General features: G+C 46.2%; 1 protein-coding gene across 1 annotated transcript in view; it reads right to left on the reverse strand.

Moving 5' to 3' along the window:
* Positions 1-458: 458 nt before the first annotated feature.
* SLC43A2 (solute carrier family 43 member 2) overlaps positions 459-19443 on the reverse strand; it is a 32409-nt gene continuing 13424 nt past the window's right edge. Inside the window, exons 6-14 of the mRNA XM_066979901.1 lie at positions 16136-16228; positions 15201-15334; positions 14568-14770; positions 13809-13952; positions 10450-10588; positions 9894-10026; positions 8988-9061; positions 7130-7253; positions 459-6262 (exon numbers count right to left, since the gene is read on the reverse strand). Of these exons, the coding sequence (XP_066836002.1) occupies positions 6101-6262; positions 7130-7253; positions 8988-9061; positions 9894-10026; positions 10450-10588; positions 13809-13952; positions 14568-14770; positions 15201-15334; positions 16136-16228 (1206 nt within the window). The 3' untranslated portion in view covers positions 459-6100. The remainder of the gene's footprint in view (positions 6263-7129; positions 7254-8987; positions 9062-9893; positions 10027-10449; positions 10589-13808; positions 13953-14567; positions 14771-15200; positions 15335-16135; positions 16229-19443) is intronic.

The following is a 19443-nucleotide window of genomic DNA, read 5'->3' on the forward strand; positions in this document are numbered from 1 at the left end:
GGCGGCGCGCAGGCGTCGCGCGCGCACGCCTCGCGGGAGGCCATTACGGGGGGGGGGGGGGGGGGGGAGGTTTTCCCGCCTCAGTGCTTCCCGCCTCGGTCCCATCAGCGCTGAGCCGCCCCCCCCCCCCCTTTTTACTGGGGTTCAGCCTCTAAAAACTGCTCTTTTTGTGTAATAAGGGGCTGGCAAATGACGTGGTGCTAATGTAGAGACCTAGGGGATGATGCCAAGGAGTGTTTTTTTCAGGGAATGGGGCTCCGCGGGGCCGGCGGGGCAAGGTTTATGGCGAGTCCTCGGTGATGTGAGGTGCACTTGGCATTAACGATGACGTGAAATATCTAAAGATATCTTAAAATAATAATAAAAAATGGAAGTGTAGGTCTCTGTGTGCGTGACCTCTGTTTAAGGCAGGAAAATAGCTAAAGAGCACCAGCTGTACTACTTCATCACTGCAATCACACAGAGCAAGGATCACCTTTATTTGACTGGAAAATCGAGCACTATATGTTCAGCATCACCAAGCTCAAGCGTGGATAACTGAAACGTGCGGCTTTTCCACTCGCACCCAGCACCTCTGCTGTAACGCTCCCACCTAAGGCTACACACATTTATCTGTCACTACTGGATACCAGGTCATCCTGTTTGGTAAAGCCTGATCTCTTTCTCAACCTGCTATCTAAATTAAAAATAATAATAAATACTAATGCATTGAGATTTTTTCCTCAGATGAAGATTAATTGAAATCTGGCTGTGAGCTCCTACCTAGAGAAGAAAAGGACAAGGAAGCATTCGAAGTGCAGCCAAGCAATTTGGCAGACAGCACTGCGTAAAGCGCTCAGGCTTACATAGTCTTGTTAGGAAGCAAGCAATACTTGTATTATGTTCAGCCTGAAAAGGAAAACTAATGATTAACTTAATACCACATTTATTTTTAGATAGCACTGCAAGAATGCACATCACCTTACAGACACAAAAGATGACGCTGGCCTGCCACAGGGCGCTTACATTTTAGCTTTGACAAACACGCCACAAAACAAAAATCTCAGGGACAGGAAGAAGTGGAGGCTGTCAGGTTGTAAAGGGGGGACATCTAAAAAAAAGGAGGGGAGGGGATTATTCCAGGAATAAAAAAGCAAGTTGATGAGGGTCAGGTGCTAGGAAGAGGACAACAGCATGGAGCACAGCACACCTGATAAAAACAGATCGCGCAGAGACAGGCAGAACCGCACAGGTAGAAAAACAAGCTGTAGGGTTTATAATTAATATGTCGGAATGCATCTACATAATACATCATTGTTTCAGCTATTTCCAGAGATTATAATGGTGACATGTCATCAGGAGCGTCTTTTTTTTTTTTAATTGTCAGTGTTGGGTTTGGTTTTTTTTTCAGGCCCTTCCCATCAGTAACCTTAGTGTAATATCATTTTCTATTATGAATAACTTTGCACTTCTAAACTGGGAAGTGGGGAAATAGAAAAAGCTCTGCAGATGCAGGAAAAAAAAATGCTCAAAGCAGAAATTTAACAAAACTTGAAGTTTTTCTTTTTCCCTTGCAGTATCTGCTTTATATTTTGTGGCATATTTCCCAAATCCATCAACCTGTCACGAGGGAAATTTCTTACTTTAAAACATTTTAGTGATTTACTGTCTTAGTTAAAAATCTCGTTATCCTACAATTTTCCTTTGTAGAGAGCATGAAGAGCTCAGGCTTTGTTGTGGAAGTTAAATGTTTCACTTGTAGCTGTGTTGCAGCTAAGTTGGACTCCCAGCAAGATTTGTTCTTTTCTTATTTTTGTACACGTGTCCAGTTACATCTTAAGGATCCAGATACTCTGTCAGTAACTGAATACAGTTACCAGTCCTGATTAGAAAAAACACCACAGATATTCTCTGCTACTCTTAATGGCAACATGCACTGCTTGTTGATGTACTTTGTAGATTGTTGATGGGACTTAGGTATTGACAAATTAGTGAAAGGAAAAAGCAATCACCCTTCCTTCCCCATTCAGTTTTTTTTTGTTTTTGTTTTTTAAAAAAAGATGCATATTAAATGCATGAGGGTTTGTAGAGACCAGGAGCGGCATTTCCAAAAGGTACAGTCACCTTTGCACGGCAACACCCCTGACAGAAGGCTCCTACAAATGGCAGGCACCCACAGCTTAGGTTTCTGCTTCATTACATTCAGGTGGGGATGCTTGTACTGAGGGGATGAGGCTTTTTCCATGACCACCTCCTCACCCGCTCCTTACCCTTCTAATATGAGTGATAGGGAAACACATTGACCTATATTTGAGTTATAAAGGTAAATTCATTATTGATCTAATTTATGTGGCTCTCTAGTATTTGGTAGCCCACTTATTTTTTCCACAGGATGGCTCATGCACACAGAAGAGTGCACTGGGAATTTTCTCAGTCCTGCATCACTTGGCTAGAAAGCAGCAATGCTATTTTCCATTACAAATGTATGTAATTATTACATTTCCATAAGCATCAACAAAAAAGGCAAACTGCCCCTGAACAATCATGCTTAAGAGGACCATCTCAACAGTTTGTTTCTGCAGCATCCAAGGCAACATTTAGAAAAGGCTGAAGCCAGAATACTCTGTTTATCTTCTTAGAGCCGACCCCTGCAGAAGGTGCAGCATTTAAGCAGTTATGCCACAATTAGTAGAGGATGTGCACATCTAGCATGCAGATACAGTTTTGTAGATAAGTTTGAGACTGCTTTTAAAATTAATTTAGTTCACAACTGTCAGAGTAAATTACACCCCATGAGATCAGATCAGCATTCCACCTAGCCCAGCATGTATTTTCTCAATCTTTGACCAGCAGCATATTCTTGAAGAGACAGTGTGCAGGAAAGTAATCTTTCCTTGGCATAACTTTCTTATTTACAGCAACTTAAAATCTCCCTGAGTTATTGGATGCATCAGACCACTGTTTAACCAGCCCCTTGTTTTAAAAAAATAAAAATAATAAATGCTTTTGTTCCCTACCACATTCTACAGCAATACATTTCACGGTTTGACTTTGGGCTGCATGAGAAAGTATTCCCATTTGTCCCTTTAACCCTAAACAACTAAAACATCATTGTGTACCCACCAGTCCTCATAACTGCAAGCCAAAGGCACACTTTACTCTCAGTCTAAGAACAGAGCCTGGAACTGTGACTCAAAGGCATGAGCCCTATTCCTCACAGCCGACCGGCAGCTTCTATACATCATGGCACATCAGCCACAGAGATAACAATTACATATACCCAATATTTTATCAAATGAAACTGGATTAGAGGACACCCCTAAAAAGGGCAGGAACTGAGAACTGCAGTAGGGAGGTAGGTGGCAGGAATAAAAGGGTGCTCTCTGTTTAATTTAGCTGCATACACTTCAAAGGCAGCAGCATCCCCACTGTTTCTTCATGAAAATACGCCACTTGTATTCCACCATTTTGCAGAGACATTTATATCAGGAATTCAAATGACAGAAGAGTGGAAGATATCATGTTCAATATTTTGAAACTGAAGTGGTAGTGATGCTGAGTTAGCACACTCACGTCCTCCAAGAGATGTCTATTGTAAGATATTGCAAGGCTGAGGACTGGGGCTCAGACACTCACCTGTCTGAGATCTTATTTAAAAAAATAAAAAGATGCATAATCCGTCATTGTTATGTGACAAGTATCTTGGAGCAGGAGTAGGAATCGTCTCAAAATATTTAGAAGGAGCAAGTATAATAATGTGGAATGCGGAAACCTGCAAAAAGCCCTCTGGAAATCTTGGAAAGCTGTACTACTGCTGGCAGGTCTCTGGGCATGTATTTGAGACAGTTCCAGGTGAACAGGAAATCAAATCAAAACGCTGCTTCCTTAATTACCACTCATCACAAAAGGTAAAAAGCTGGGAAGGTCAGTAAATCATCACCAAAGCTGGAGGCCAACAAAAAAAAAATGCAAAGTTTTAGAACAGCATAGCGTTGACAGCAGGCAATATGGCTGTCTTGGAACAAACACATTTAATAAAGGCAACGGATTAAAAAAAATAATCCACAAACGTGTAAAATACTCAAGTGGCAAGTCATTTTAAAACAAGTGACTGAAGACTAAAAGGTACCATGGAGTGGAGCAGCAACCGAGCTGCCCGCAGGGCGGCTGAGGGCAGCGACTCAAGATGGCGCTGCTGCCTCACAGCTGCCTCGTCATCCTGCGCTGCCAAGGGCACCGCCGGGGCTCCCAGCCGTCCTCCGAAGCTCTGTAAATCGCCAAGCTTGAAATTTATGAAGGTGAAGACCAGGTTGGGCTGAGCATCTGCATGCTTTAAACCACCAGTAACTGAGTTAACACCCAGTTCCCAGGTAATTTCTCACAGGGCGGTCCAAGCGCACTGATGCTTCTAATCCCCGGCTTAGAGGTAACAAACAGAGCAGGGATTGAGCCTTGTCCTTCTCCAACCAGACATAAAGGAGTTGAATGACTTACCCTCTGCCAGGCTTTGCAGTAATGCAAGAGTTGGCAATTCAGAAGACACCACCACTACATCTTCATAATTGTTTTATTTCTCCCTGCCAACCTCCCTGCAGCCGCTAGCTCAGCCCAGCGCATGCACTGCTGCGCACCCCATGGTGATGTTCATTCTCAATGCCACACAGCCCTGCTCCAAGCAGGTCTACACGGTGTGGTGGCTAATGCTAGTTGCAGAGGCTGAGCTACTGACATCAACGAGGTTAAGGGGAGAAAAGTCTAATTTAGGCAAGAACTAGGAAATCCACTATAAAAATAAGCAGGTTAAGAATTCCCTTTGTATTCCCTCCATGGCAAACAGGCCCTGGGGCACCTTTACCCACATGTATTGCTCTATAAGTCAGCTTCACCATACAATCAATCACCACATACTCTGTCCAGACAGAGCATTGACATTGTAGAAGGCTCTTTATACAGCCAAACCAGCAGCTTTTTGGTCAGTCAGAGTAACTTGGTGTTCAGCAGCTTGGGGGCTATTATCATAACAATGTAGATAAGCTATGGCTAGAGGAAGAATTACTTTGCCACATCACCCTGCCATACATCCACAGGATCCAGTTACCAGACACAAGGAGTGTTCTGTACTCTTGACTCTTTTCAACAAGAAGTCAGATCATGACATGTGAACACCAAGGTATTTGGAGCCCCAGAACCCAGCTTCAAGACGTTTTTCCACTTTAGTAAATACACGCTGCTGCTCCCCTCCTGGGGTCACATTGGAGGGAGGAAGAGGCAAAAGGCAACAAGTCTCAAAGCACTTCATCGGTAAACAAGATCCAATTCCTATCTCAACAGTTCCAGGACTGCAGGCAGTTTACAACACATACAGGTGGCTTTCAGGCTGGGAAGAGGAGGAATTCCAGGCCTTCGAAGACTTGGTGTAGGACCAAGCAGTCCAGTAGGGTCTCCATTTCAGTGTGGAAGGCAGATCCATTGCTCACAGTCTGTTCCATTGCAGTAATAAAAGGTTTGGGAGCTGTCAGTGCTAGCAGCCAACATTTAGCAAAACACTGAAGCTGTGCTCATACACATAGGTATAATTTCCCTTCCCTGCCTCAAAAACAGTCTGGGATATGTCTGGATAGGCAGTAAAACCATTGGGTCCAGCTACGTATCAAGCAGAAAGACCATTATGAAACCTCAGGAAGGGAGGAGAGTGCAGCTTGCATCTGAGACAGTCAGACAAGGTTGAGGGAAGAGGGGGGGAAAACAGACTTCAGTGTGTTATGTTTACAAATTCAAATTAAGGTCTTTCTTCCCTCTTCCCCCATCCCTCTTCCTTCTCTCCCCAGTTTCCTATGACGAGCCTCGGAAGCTGGAGAGTGTGATCAGGGGATAACTTAAGACACAATATCTGCGTGGCCTTTATAAAAAGGAAAAAAGTGTCTTGTGTTCTGGAGTAAGGAGTGGGAAGTCTCCCTCTGCCATTTATCTGAGGAAAGCTCAGTCATGATGTCTGGCTCTCACTCCAGTGATGAGCAAAGACTGGCAGAGCCAGGAGAGAAAAAGCCTGGCTTACACCACAGGTATAACCCACGGATGTGGTAGGAACCTGTACAGGGGAGGTTGAATTTGAAGCACCAGTTTAAACGAAGGCTTCCTCATTGGGAGTGCCATTGATTTTGAGGAAGAGTTTGGCATCGTCATTCTTCTGTTTCTTTTCTCTCTCTAGCCTGCGTTTGTAGCAGACCAGGTAGATCGGAAGGCAGAAACCCAGTAAGCTCAGACCGAGCAAGCCAACATTCACCTGCAGGAAGACAGACAAAACAGAATTAGGCAGGCTAGGACGACAACGACCAAGCCACACATGTCCACGTGTCAGAACCCAGCCCACGTCACTCAGCTACAGGCAAACCAGGAAACGCCCTGCTCGGTGTATTGGCAACAACCTCCTTTGTATTTTTATTTATAAAATACCCAGAGCATCATGTGTATAAATTAAATGCTGTAAGAGTCTGTTGCTCTAGATCATGGCTGCAGAAGTCTCTTTTTTCAACAGAAGAGGTGCGGCTGTTTAAGGTGGGGTTCTTTTACACCAACATCACTGACTTAAGGGCCCTGGGGTGCTGGAGTGCAGATATATGCACATGCAGCCAAGAGACCAACATTCTCCAGGACCACCCACGTTATAGATTCAATGAGCTGTGCAAATACTCTCAGCAAAACACCACACATTAGCCCTACCCACAATAGCCACTTGGCTTTCCTGGCATTAGCATCAACAGACCAAAATTTACTGAACTTCAGATCTTATAGGTCTCAAGAGCACAGAGAATTTCTTTTACATTTGAGGGCCTGACAGATCCACTCACTTTTACCATACAAATTTCGGCTCCCCATGCAAACTGCTCACAAGAAGCACCCCAGCAGCCTTCTCCCTTCCTCCCAGGAAGGGGAACCTCCTAACGGTTAATGACGTTCCCTCCCAGGGCCTCATTACTTACACGCAAAAGGGTCTCCTGGATGGCACCAAGGTAACAGCAGACTAAGAGACATGCAAAATTCCTGCTGTTTATAGCCTCGGTCCATGCACAGGAGTGCTTTTATTTTCAAAGAAATGAGCCCAAACCATCTTCGCCACCGAGCCTGCATATTAAATTTGAGAAGAACTTGCCCAGAGAGGGTCTCCTTCCAAAGGTCCTGTCAATGCCATAAACAGAGGCTGCTGCAGAAGGGCGAAAAGGGCACTGATCAACGACTGCAACCCTGTCAAGCTGCCAAACTGAGTAGAGGGGTATCTGTCAACAGAAAAAGCAACAGCATTATTATACGTCACCTTGACTGTTCACATCACCCCGATCAGGTTACATTCCCAGTAGACTAACACAACAGAGCACAGTCCCAAGAGAGGCATAATAAGAAGAACAACTCTCTCCTGGACTTATGTACAACTCTCTCTTATTCTAGAGTTTTTAGTTATACTTGGTGGTAAGCACAGTGATCTGTAGTCCAGAATTCATCTGGTGACAGGGCCAAAGGCTTCCTCTCCAGACTCTTCTCATCCTGAATTCTCAAATTTAAGAAATACCAGATCCAGCACTTATTTTGTTTTGCAGTTGTACCGTAAGACAGATGGAAGTGCTTATACAGCTACTACTCCTGTTGCAAAGGGAGAAGAGTGTTGACATTTACTAGTTAAAAGCATGGCCTCTTTATCCAGATGACAGCATTTGCAGCTATGCAATCATTTTCATCTGGCCATAACAATTTGCTCCCTTTAGAAGTGAGTGAAACCTGCACAACAGGTTAGCGTGTGTTTTCCTTTTTAGAGGACAAGTCTGATCCCATGTCAAATTAAACAATACTGTTGACTGGAAAGTGCTGAATATCAGATACTACTAATGGAAAAATAAATCTCAGGAACAGTCTAACATCTGTCTCTTTTCACAACTGAGCAGGGTTTAAAAAAGGTCAGGTTAAACTAAGCTTAGAAAGAAAAATGGATCAAAACCTTCCAACACTCAAAGAAGTCACATTCAAAGCAAAAATACCTCGCTCCAAGAAGTTGGAGAGAGTTGCAATGGTCAAACAGGGTTAGTTTATGTACAAGCTGATATGTACACCAACAGACATTTACCTTGCCCAGGACAAATATCTTTTGCTTCTAGCTGCCATGGAACCGAAAATTTATGTGTTTTTGAAGCAGAGCCTCAGATGGGTTTCCTAATCTGGATTGCCCAGACACTGGGACCAAAACCTTTTCACAGATGGAGCCTGGGAAGCCCCCATATGTGGAGATATTCAAACCCCAAGTGGATGCAGTGCTAGACAACCTGCTCTAGCTGACCCTGCTTGAGCAGGAGGGCTGGACAAGATGGTCTCAAGAGGTCACTTCCCACCTCAACAATTCTGTGATTCTCCGAAAGAAAACAGCTTCTTTCTGTCCCTCTGTTCAGCCACTCAGGACAGAGGGGCAGATCTGTTTTCAAAACGAAAAACACTGCTTACTAAGGAAGAGAGCATTTAGATTCAGCTATCGATAACTTTGATAAGTTGGAAACAAGACGCATGATCCATCCTGGGAAAGGGAGTAGGCTTCACTAATGGCATCTTGAGCAATGCTTTACCCGTGTAATTTCAGAGCAGACCAGAAGCAATGTACTCAATTATGTTAATGTTTTACCTGGACCCATGCACATAGCTACTCATTATAAGACAAAAAAAGCCTTGAATTCTTACTATATAACCTCAGTGTCAATAGCCTAGTCTCACCCGCAGCCCATATACAGCTGTGCCTGTCTCCTCGCAGTAGCTATGCCAAAGGGGTTAGTTGTTTCCGAGCAGGGAAAGCATCAACTAGGACTTCAGTCCAGCTACTGTCATGCCCAGCGGTGACTGGGGAAACAAGTTGCATCATTATTCCCCTCTGACCGCAAAGACTTCACTTCCTGATCTCCCTCTCACCTGGGCAGCTTATCACCCCAAACCAGTTTATCTGGCCAGCCACATGCTATAGGTGAGCAGAGACTTACACAGCTGCGTAGAGGCCTCCCACCGCTGAGTGGATGAATCCTCTCACGATTGTGTGCAAAATGAAGGAAAGAATCTGGAAAGAGAAGCAGAAAACGTCAGGTGCTAGGTGCCAAGGTGTGCCAGACCCCAACACACAACCAATCCTAAAAAGTATTCTCCTTTCTAGTACAAAGGGGGGATCGAGCAGTGAAGAACCCAAACCTGAAGGTTGGCACAAGGAAAAAAATTGTAGATGGCACTGTTGCAAGGGCATGTCCCCAGCAAACTGTAGTCAGGGTCACGATACTCTTCTTTTTATTGAGTCCATTGCCAATTTAGTTAATTTTCCACAAGTTATTGCAGACAATATGCAAATATGAGCAAATGACGTCTGCTTGCCTACATCATCAAGGCATGTTTGAGTATGGCATAAAATCACTGAACTCCTCTGCCAAAAACAGGTGGTGCCACAAAATAAATATTTTAACAGGTTTATAATCCCACGGGTACCACTGGGCATAGCATCTGATGCAGAAATAACCTGCTGTATACATCGGCGTCATGCTTCTTACAGCAAATTTCCTGACAGTCAGCAGCTTAAATCAAGCCCAGGTTAAATGCACGGGCACTGCTAAGAGGATCTCAGTAGGAAAGTATTTGTGGTTACAGAGCTCAGCTGCACGAATTCCAAGTGTGTATAAACTGAAGGTCAACTGACGTTTTAACTATAATTGCTTCTTTAGGTTATGGTATTGTTTGTTTCAGCATTAAGGCTGGGGTTCCCAAAGCAGCACAGAGGTCTCCCAGCGGTGCCCGTAAGCCCTCCCGCCACCAGCTGGTTCTGCTGGTTTGCAGGACCTCCCAGCACCGTCCTGTCTATCGCTTTGCCAGCCCCTTCAGCACACCCATCCGTTTGACCTATTCACCTGCAATGGTAGATTAGGAATGAGACAGGTGACTCCGAATCCAACCAGCAGGACATTTGTGAATGCAAAGGCATTGGTGGCATTGGTGATTTTCTGGATCTGACGATCACGTTTTTTCTTTTTCTTGTCACCTCTGGAACAATAGCAAAACCTATGTTACAAAAAGCACTTTTAGCAGCTACTGAAACTCATAACAAGGTTCTCCATGTCTCACATCAACTCTAAACCATTTGGCTAGAGGTCTGGCTAGGGAGACGGTGGGATCTCCATCAGCAGAAACTGAGGAACATTTGGGCAATTAAGTGCTGTTGCTGTTACTTTAACTGTTACACTAGAAGTAAAGTCTGAGCCTCCTTGCTACAACTTAAATTTGCTCCTCTTGACTGATCTTAGGGGACATGGAAGATCCTTTCCTCTTTGCAATTATTAGGTTATCAAGTCTTCCTTCAGGCTCTTTTTTCTATACTGATGGACCGACATTCGTTTCGGTCTTCTATCACAAAACACAGGGGGCCTGCTACGTGGCTGCATGTCCCGAGTGGCACACACTACGCACTGCTCAGCGTTGCTCTCCTCGTTCTCTTCTGAGCCATCATCGCATTCTTTCAGCCGCCAGTCCATGATGTACCCGATCACGGGCGCCGTCAGCAAGCACAGCAGTTGCAGTACCCCAAAAATGGAAGTGTAGAGACTCACTGCAGGGGAAAAAAAAAAAAAAAAAAAAAAAAGGTTTTTTGAAAAGTGTCAGTCCAAGTGGTACCGTAGCAGTAACAGGAGATGCCTTGGTCATCTGCTCTCCTGCCTTGCTGTGAGCTCCAGCTGTATCTCCTCCAGCTCAGAAGCTCCAGCAAGGACAAGCCAGGCTGGGAAGGTGAGTTCTAACCCATTTTGTGCAGAAAGGACAAGTTTGGAAACGTGTATGCGGAGGGAAATCTGCAGCAAGAAATACAGCACCTGAGAGCAATCATTAAAACTTCAACCTGATGAAAATTCCCCACGTGTTAAACATGGGAGAAGTGTCTACACGGCTCTCTAGGGGAAAGCTGATGCCAGCAGACTTAGAAGAGACCCTCCCCTCCTGTTCTATATAGTTCCCCCACCCCACAATGCTTTTTCCACTTCCTCTCTGCAGCCCACGTGATGGATTTGAAGGCATCGCACAGAAGGGCCGGTGAGTCACGGCGTACCACAGCTCTGAAATAAGGATGTGATTCTGAAACTGCCCATCTCAGCAGAGAGTCCTCACAATTTACAGCACCGTAAGCAAAACACAGCCGAAACGAATTTGAGTTTGTCCCTCCCGACACATTTCAAGAGCTCTCCAAAGCAGTACAGCCATGACTTATACCAAAATCAAGGTGGTAATTGAGAGAAGTTCCCAACAAGCTTTTCTCTCATATACAGTTGTAGCAAACCTCATCAGGGCCGCCTCGTGGTGCCCAGGCATGGCACCAGGTTACCCCTTCCTGGCTCCAGCTGCTGGCCAGGTCCTTGCAAGAGGAACTTCCAGCTCCAACCTCTGAACTCACATTCCTGCCCCCATTACCTCCAGACAAGCAGGCCCTGATGTGGCCTCACATCCCATCTCATGATAACAACTGCTGGAGCCAAAAGAGACAGGTGGCATCACCCTCTACAAACACTCCTGAAGCTGATTTGCTCTTGTCTGGTTATTTTTTAATAGAGGGTAAGAAGCGAGTCACGCTGTCAAGCTTTGTCTCTCCATGCTATTCTGAGCACTTAATCTTGGGCTCTAAACACCGACAGCAGAAGCCAAATTCAGGCGGGGAATGAAGTTTATGGGGACAGTGAGAGAAGAGAAAGAAGGACTGTGTTTGCTACAGGAACAGAGTTTTCTCAGTTTATCAATCATCTTAAAAACTGTTCTTTCCTCAGGATGAAAGAGAACAATTTCTAGCAAATACCAGCAGGTATGGCAGAAGTAAAGGAAACAGAAAGGGTTCACACGTGGGCACAACCCTTTACATCCACTGTCCCACAAGTCATCGCCTCAAACTATCCTGAGCAAGGACCTCATCACAACCGAGTCTTCCACCCGCCCTGGCTCTACCCAAGGTCTCCGAATATTACCAGGTTTGGAAGGAAGATGACAATTTTTGAAAGATGCAGTGAAATTTCAAGTCTCAAACACAACAGCTCTACTCTCCTGCCTTCCTACAACTAAATTAAACGGTCATTTAGAGGGATGCTGAAGGCCCTAGCTTCTCCCCTCCGTCTTTTTGGGGGCTGCAGAAGACAGGTAGCTGCAGGCTGACTGCTTTTTCCACCTCCAGGTTTCACAGCAAGTCGAAGTCACCATCCTAATACGCACGGGAAGCAGGACTTTCAAGGACACAGTGCCTCACTGCAGCTTCAAGACTTCACACACTCACTGATTTCCCCCATGTCCTTCTCTCCCGTTCTGTTTCCAGGTATATTTAAATTCTCTTTGACCACAACAACACTTGCAGGAGTGACTCAACCCTCTTCTTCCCTTGTTGAGTGCTCCAGAGAGCAGCTGCAGGTGGGGGGAGCTCTCTAAATAAATCACATGCAAGTAAACAACAGCGAGGAGAGCGAGAAATCGGAGGAAGAAGCATCCCATCCTCGCCTGATGCACGCAGATTACATTTCTAGGGATCTGCATGCGTCTTGGAACTGCTCTCGCAGCCTGACGCTGCTGCAAGCAGACAATACCACTGTTTTGCTGATGCCATGGAAACACCAAGACAGCCGATTGCACTGCGAGCCCGGGCTGCATTCGGGGGGAGGAGGGGGAAAAATGGGAAGAAATCTCAAAGGTGGCATAGAAGAACAAATCACCCAAGAGGCACAATCCCTTTTTTTTTTTTTTCCAAGTACAGAGCTTGATCTAAACAGAATTGGCAGCATAAATAGTTAATATTAATCCTAAAATACTGGGGCGAGGGGGGGGGATAACTAGAGCAAGCCAGGGTAAAAAAAGGAAAAAAAAAAATCAGAGCAAAAGAGTTACAAGGTAAGCAGAAAAGTGAGCTGTGTTGGGAAAGGTAGGCAGCGTGAAGTTTGTCCTGTTTACTGTTTAATGTCTAAATTGGCTCTTGAGCCAGGAGATAAAGAGCTGAATGCTGCAGGCTGTCAAAGGCCCAAGAAACAAAGCAATTCAGGGAATGCCAGGGCACTTGGAGTTTCCTTCCCTCCCCCAGAGCTCACTCCTGTTTTCAGAGGAGTGCCTCTTGATTTATCAGCTTCATGCAATCCAGATTTAACAAGTTCAAACTGGATCTTACTACAGAGGACAGAAAAAAAAAAAAAGGCTAAGCCTTGTTTTGCAATCCCGGGTATTTTCAACAACAGTAAACTAATGTACTCTTTCCTGTTTGCTCCATGTACTGAATCAGAGCTATAAATACAGCCGAGTCCAGTGCAGCGAGCACCCCTGAGCCTCCCCAGCTCACAGCAAGCTACACAAAACAGCAGTGACTTCACTTCTCCCACCCCTGTTTGGGACGAGACACCTACTCCAACCATTAGTCATGAGAGTCAGCTGCTTTGCACTTTGTGCTTGCTTAGGATAAGCAAAGCAAATACCTGATGAAATAGGTTTCCCAGTGGAAAAAAAAAAAGTTATCACAGGCCATCCTGAGAGGCTACTTTCAACAAGTTATCTGGAGGAATAGCATGGACTAGTATTTAAAAGACACCGGGCTAAAATTAGCTTGACATTCAAGTGCCTGCCTCGCTGCCCCTCCGTCCTGGGCCAGGTCCAGCCCTCCACTAGACCCTACCAGCAGCTGCTGGCCGCACTCTGACACCAGTAAGTGCTGTACACGGTGTATTTGCTGAGTAATCAGGCACACTGGCCTCTTGCAAGGCCCGAGTCTGGGTCAGTTTCCCGTTCCAAGGAAGCAGATAAAAGCCTCTAGGTTACCTTACCTTGATCTTCATCTCCAGACAGAAACTCAAGGATGGTATTCATGGCCCCCATGTAGAAGATGAGCCGCAGCTGAGTGACACACATGGTGATGAGGCTGAGCAGCAAGATGGGACTGAAGACACTCTTCATGAAGGAGGGAGAAGCTGCAGAAGGAATAACAGAGTCTCTAAAGAAGGCAATATACCCTTCTAAATGGGCACGTCTTCAGAAGAGGCTGTGGTTAGCAGGTTTTCTAGCTAGTCATTTCAACACGGTGTGCCTGTGGCGGCTCCAAAAAATTTACTGGTAGCAACTGTCTAGTGCTTTACAAATGTCCTTAATGAGTGGCAATAGCTGCTGGGAGTTTGGCTACCGCTAACTGGAGTGAGGAAGCCTCACCTAATTCTGTGGATCAGAGTGAAAAGGAAACTTTAAGCCATTTGCTTTTGCCATACCACTGGGTAAGGAAGGCTTGGTGATGGCAGCAGTCGGTCTAAGAGGTGGCAGTGACCAACTACACTGTCCTTCTGCAGCCATAGCCGTACCCGTGGTGTTGTCCCCACCACTGGCAACGACATACCGTGTGTTTAGGCAGGCGTACACTAACAGGATTCCTTATATAACTAAACTTGTATTTAGATAACGGTGGCTGGCATGTGGCCCTGGCAGCATATGGATCACGTATCACACTATCTGATAAAAACAGGTCTGGAGCGAAGCAGAGAGGCCGCCGGCCTTCTGCCAGAGCAAGCATCCCCGGGGCACCCGGGGAACCACACCTGAGCTGTCGGGCTGGCACTTCACTTCCAGGTCCACCGTGGACAGACAGAGCTTGTTGTTCTCTTGCAAGGCTGTCAGCTCCTTGGGGCCCTTCATGGAGCTCCCCACACTGAGGCGGCGTCCCACGGTCGTGACTTGCTTGTAGAACTGCTTCCCGGTGATTTTGTGGTCAAATCCCAGCCAGCTGAACTTTATTTTCACCCTGTTGGGAAGTAAAGAGAATGAGAGCTGCAACACGGGGTAGGGAACCAGAGGCAGCAGAGTTGCAGAAATCAGCCTACGTGTGGATTCATGGCACTAGTTTTCATCTACAAACCCACAAATGGTCTGGATCCAGAGCACGCAGAGATATAGGCCCTGGGCCAGTTTGGTGTAGGTCAGCATAGAAACGCTTATTGCTACTGGCAGATTGTTTTCTTCATGACTCCTATGCTTTGGAAGGTTCAATTTCCACAGATATTCACCAGTAGAGATAAAAATCTAACGGCAGACATAAATCCTCAACCTCAGAAGAAATGGCAGCAATAAACAACATGCAAAGGAACTCCCTGCCCATTCCTCTGTATTAGCTGTGCCACCACTTTCTAGAGAAGAATGGGATTAGCCCCAGGCCTAATCTAGATGATGCTTACGTATAGTCCATATCTTCTGGTCCTGGGAAAGGCTCCAGTGGCCAGTTGAAGAAACAGTTGAGGAAAACCAGTCCTGCACAGCTTGCCCAGACAAGCAGAATGAGGATGAAGGAGACCCCAAAGTCATATATAACCTACAAAGCACAAGGAAATATGGTTTTGGCTGTAAGGCCAGAAAGATCTTCAATATTCTTAGAATACTGTCTGAAAGGATGTTGTGGAAAAGAACACGCTACATGTAACACAGCTTGAAGAGAGCTGTATATGCACATCTTTAACAACAACTACAGCGACAACAGGACCTCCAGCTGGAATAGCACGCAGCTGCATCACAAATGGCCGCCAAAGGTTTTCACCAAGGACCTTCTCCTTGGAAAGCCAACAGGAGCTTCCCTACACCCTTGGAAAGGGCCTTCTTTTACTGTGTCTCTCTTACTCTGGCTCTGCAGCAAGCCATCGCTGGTTCAGAACTGCTAGGGACCACCAAGGCAGCCCAAGTGACACTCTCTTCTCTTCCCTCAATGCAGTTTGCTAGCTCTGAAGTGCTCAAAGCCAACCACTGGCGACAATCAAACAGGTGAAGTACACACATGTATTAAAAATACACATAAATAATACCTGGAGTCTTTTTTTTTTTTTTTTTTAAATAAAACAGACTTTCATTAAAAAGTAATCATCTCTTCATTTTTCCTTACTGAACACCCTTAAAATCTTACGGTGTGTTAGCAAACAGACAATTCTCTTTACAGTATTCATTGAGTTCTTGAGACAGGCACTTGGGAAGTCTTTAAACACACACAGGAACTGAATCTCGTAAAAGCATCTCTAAAAAAGCGCTTTAACAGTTAGTCCCTCTTTCTTTCCACATTATTGCTAAATGGTGCAAAACCCCGGCACAACAGCACCAGGAATGAGTCACGGTCCCACAGCCTCACCTTGATTCCTGGAAAGGTCACAGCAGAGGAAGCATAGGAGCCAATCATCAGAGCAATGAACGTGGAACGAAGGTCACCAAACATGTTGGGCAGCTGGGGGGAGAAAAATCGGTTGAAACAGGTTGCTGTTGGGAAGGGAAGACGAGGCAAGAAGAGGGAAGGAGGCTCTCTCGAGAAGATACTGGCATTTAGGATCAGGACTTCTGGATACCAGAGCCTGAAGAAAACAGTTTTCTTCCAGAACGGCTCAGCTCTTCAGGACAGTACCCTGCAGGTTGCAGTGGTGTCTCCAGTGTCAGGGAATGTCCACAATCCAAGATTTATGCGCTTAATGATACTGCTTCCTTCCAGACTGACAGCATGCTTTGCATTGGTCACCTTTAGCACAGGATTGTTTGTTCCAGCCCTTGTGCTTTCTTTGAGTTCCTTTCCCCGAGGCTACAGCCACCACCTCTTTTCCTTTCCAAAAATATACGCTCGAGTTCTCTGCCAGTCACCCTCCTTTTAGGCAAGAGCTGCTAGACACGGGCTGCGATAGCTGAACGATCTCCAACACACCCCGCGACACCTCGAACTGCCAGGTTTGCTTACACACCTTGGGTCAGCACCCAAATCTTTGCGGTAGATCAGAAAGCTCCCGTTATAACAAGAAGGAACAGGGACAAAGACGAACTGCTTTGCTAGGTCCCCCTGTGCCGGCAGGCTCTCTGCAAGGGAGACCCAGCTCCTATGGGGTGCGACGTGCGACGGCATCACCGAGAGCAGACGGGGCTGGTTCTGCGAGGAGCTGTTGGGAAAGCAAAGCTCTCGGCGGGGCAGCGAGGAGCACCTCACGCAGCAGTTCAGCCAGCTCAGCAGCTCTCCCCAGACTGCCTCTCCAGCCCTTGTTTCCACTCGGGACCCGAAAGCAAAGCTGAGCAGGCAGAAAAAGCCCCGAGACGTTCCCGCTCATGGGAAAGGAGGAACTTCCCATTTTTCTACACCAGCCTGCTAGCTGAAAATCATGGGAGAGGTCCTGAAGTTGTAGGGTACAGAGAGCTGAGCTGAGACCTCCTGAAGCTGCTCAGAGGGCAGAGGTGCTGCTTCAGGCAGCCAGATTTCCCTCCCGCCTCCTTTTCAGGTAACTCCCCAAATTCACTTGGGCATCACCACCACGTCAGCCTCGGGGGGCCTTTAAGCCAGGCACTGTGGGTGCCTTCTAGGACTGAAAGCCTAACCAGCGTTTTATCTGTTTTCAGACACAGCTGAACAAAATGATTCAGAGAATATTGGAGCCTGAGCAAGCAAATGCTCTCATCGCATTCCCGTTTCGCTGCTGGAAAACAAATCCATCTTTCCCAGGAGCAGCATATAAGGCAAGCGAATCTGGCTTGTGTCACGGTGGGACCAGCGTGTTTACAGCACAAGTATTCCTGCGCAGGAACACTCCAGGATCCATCTGGCTGTTTATCATCTCCCTGTCTCACTGCAGAGCTTTCTATGCAGCGCAGCCTCCAGGTCCTTGGATAACCCCAGCCCAGGAACAGCAGCAGCGATGCGCTGAGCCCGATGCTGAGCCCCGAGCAGGCACGGAGGAGGCAGAAAACACCGTGCTCCTCTGCGGCGAGGATCCCCACACCCATCCCCAGATCCCCGCATCCGGGAGCGCTGCCAACAGGCTGCTTTCAGGAGCTGCAGACAGGAAACGGCAAAGGATCCAAAGGTCTGTTACCAGGCTCAAAAATCTCTCCCTGGGAGCGCTGGCCTAAAATACACACCCCAGAAAACTGCATCTGCAGAGCGAAATATCTGCAGGTTGCAGAGGCTGGTTGCCGTTAGCAGGCAGGGCATTTGTTTCATCTCGAATGCCCCAAACCTGAAACAATCTCCAGAAATTACAACAAACAGCTGCTGCTGCTGGGCAGCTCACAAACACAGCTGCTTCTTGGCTCGGGCTGATTTTCCCCCGGAGCCCCAGAGATCACAAAAGGCCTTTTTCATAAGCAGACAAGCAGCTCCCAGGTGGATCCTCCTGCTCTGGGGGCTACTGGAGACCTAGAGCAAGCCCAAAAGCAAGCAGCCACATCTGGGAAACCCGAGTCTGCTTTGCCTCGATGGGGACACAAGTCCTAGAAAGGCTTGAGACTTCCTAAAATCCTATTTGGCACCAAGCAAGTGGCTGGCTTAAAGAAAATTGGATAGAGGAGATTCATTGGGTTGGATAAGATCTTATCAACTGCAACTGCTAACACTGAGCACTGGGGGGGAAAGGAAATCCGAGACTACCTGAGGGGAGGCAAAGAGAAAATAGCCCAGACCCAGACAAAAACCCTCAGACCGCCAGTGCCAGCACTGGCAATGCCTGTGCAGGTCTCCTCTGAAGACCAGCTACCAAAATAACATACGATATTTACTAAGCCATTTTTCCAGCTGTCTTTACAGCAGTGAGCACTGGAAAAATATGAACCCTAGGGACAAGAAAATAATAATTATAAAAATCAAAACACAAAACAAAACAAAACCACAGAGCAAGTAGGCTCTTTGCTTTCCTGCCACCAAAAAGCTCTGATCCTCAGTCTGACCTTACTCCTACAGGCCCGAACAGACTCCTCCATTAATTTCTGCCTGTTCTGGTACGAGCGTCTCAATTCCGGAAGATCTACCATGAAGAAACTCTTATGTCTTCTGTTTAAAGGTCAATAATGCTCAATGTATAATTAACTTTATGCCCTGTCTGAAAGATACTAACTGAATTTTGCCATACCATAGCTATTTTTTCCTGGAGTCCTTTATTACAGGTCTGCAATCCTAAACTGATAAAATCACTTCCTCGTTTCCTCTTGCAGATGATTTTCTCCTCATCTACCCTATAGCGAGTTTAAAACCTTCAATTAGTTTTACGATTTTTCAGCTTTTCCCTGGAGACAGTCCCTATGCAAAAGATACCACAAAAACCACCACAGTGGCATTACCAAACCCAGTGTCCCTCCTTCTTGAAAGAACAGTGGAAAAAAGTCAAGGGACTGAGAACTGGAAAACTTTGTTTTGCCTATCAGGAGGTATATTTGGAAATATTACAGACAACAAAAATCTGTTCTCCAGGAAAGCCTCAATCTGCCCGCTTTGTCCGAGGCATATGGAAATTCCTGTTCCTGTTCTCCAACAAAAGACCCCAGAGCCCTAAATACTGCTAATATTTCCGAGCAGAGAAGGTTCCCTATGCAGAGATCCCCCCCGCCCCGACCAAAGGGTGCTGTTTGCAGCAGAAAATAAGAGCAAAGCAGCTGTAATTCTTTGAAAGGAAAACAGGACAGAAAACAATCTATAAA

Source organism: Anser cygnoides, chromosome 18 (assembly GCF_040182565.1).
Source record: "Anser cygnoides isolate HZ-2024a breed goose chromosome 18, Taihu_goose_T2T_genome, whole genome shotgun sequence".
NCBI lineage: Eukaryota > Metazoa > Chordata > Aves > Anseriformes > Anatidae > Anser > Anser cygnoides.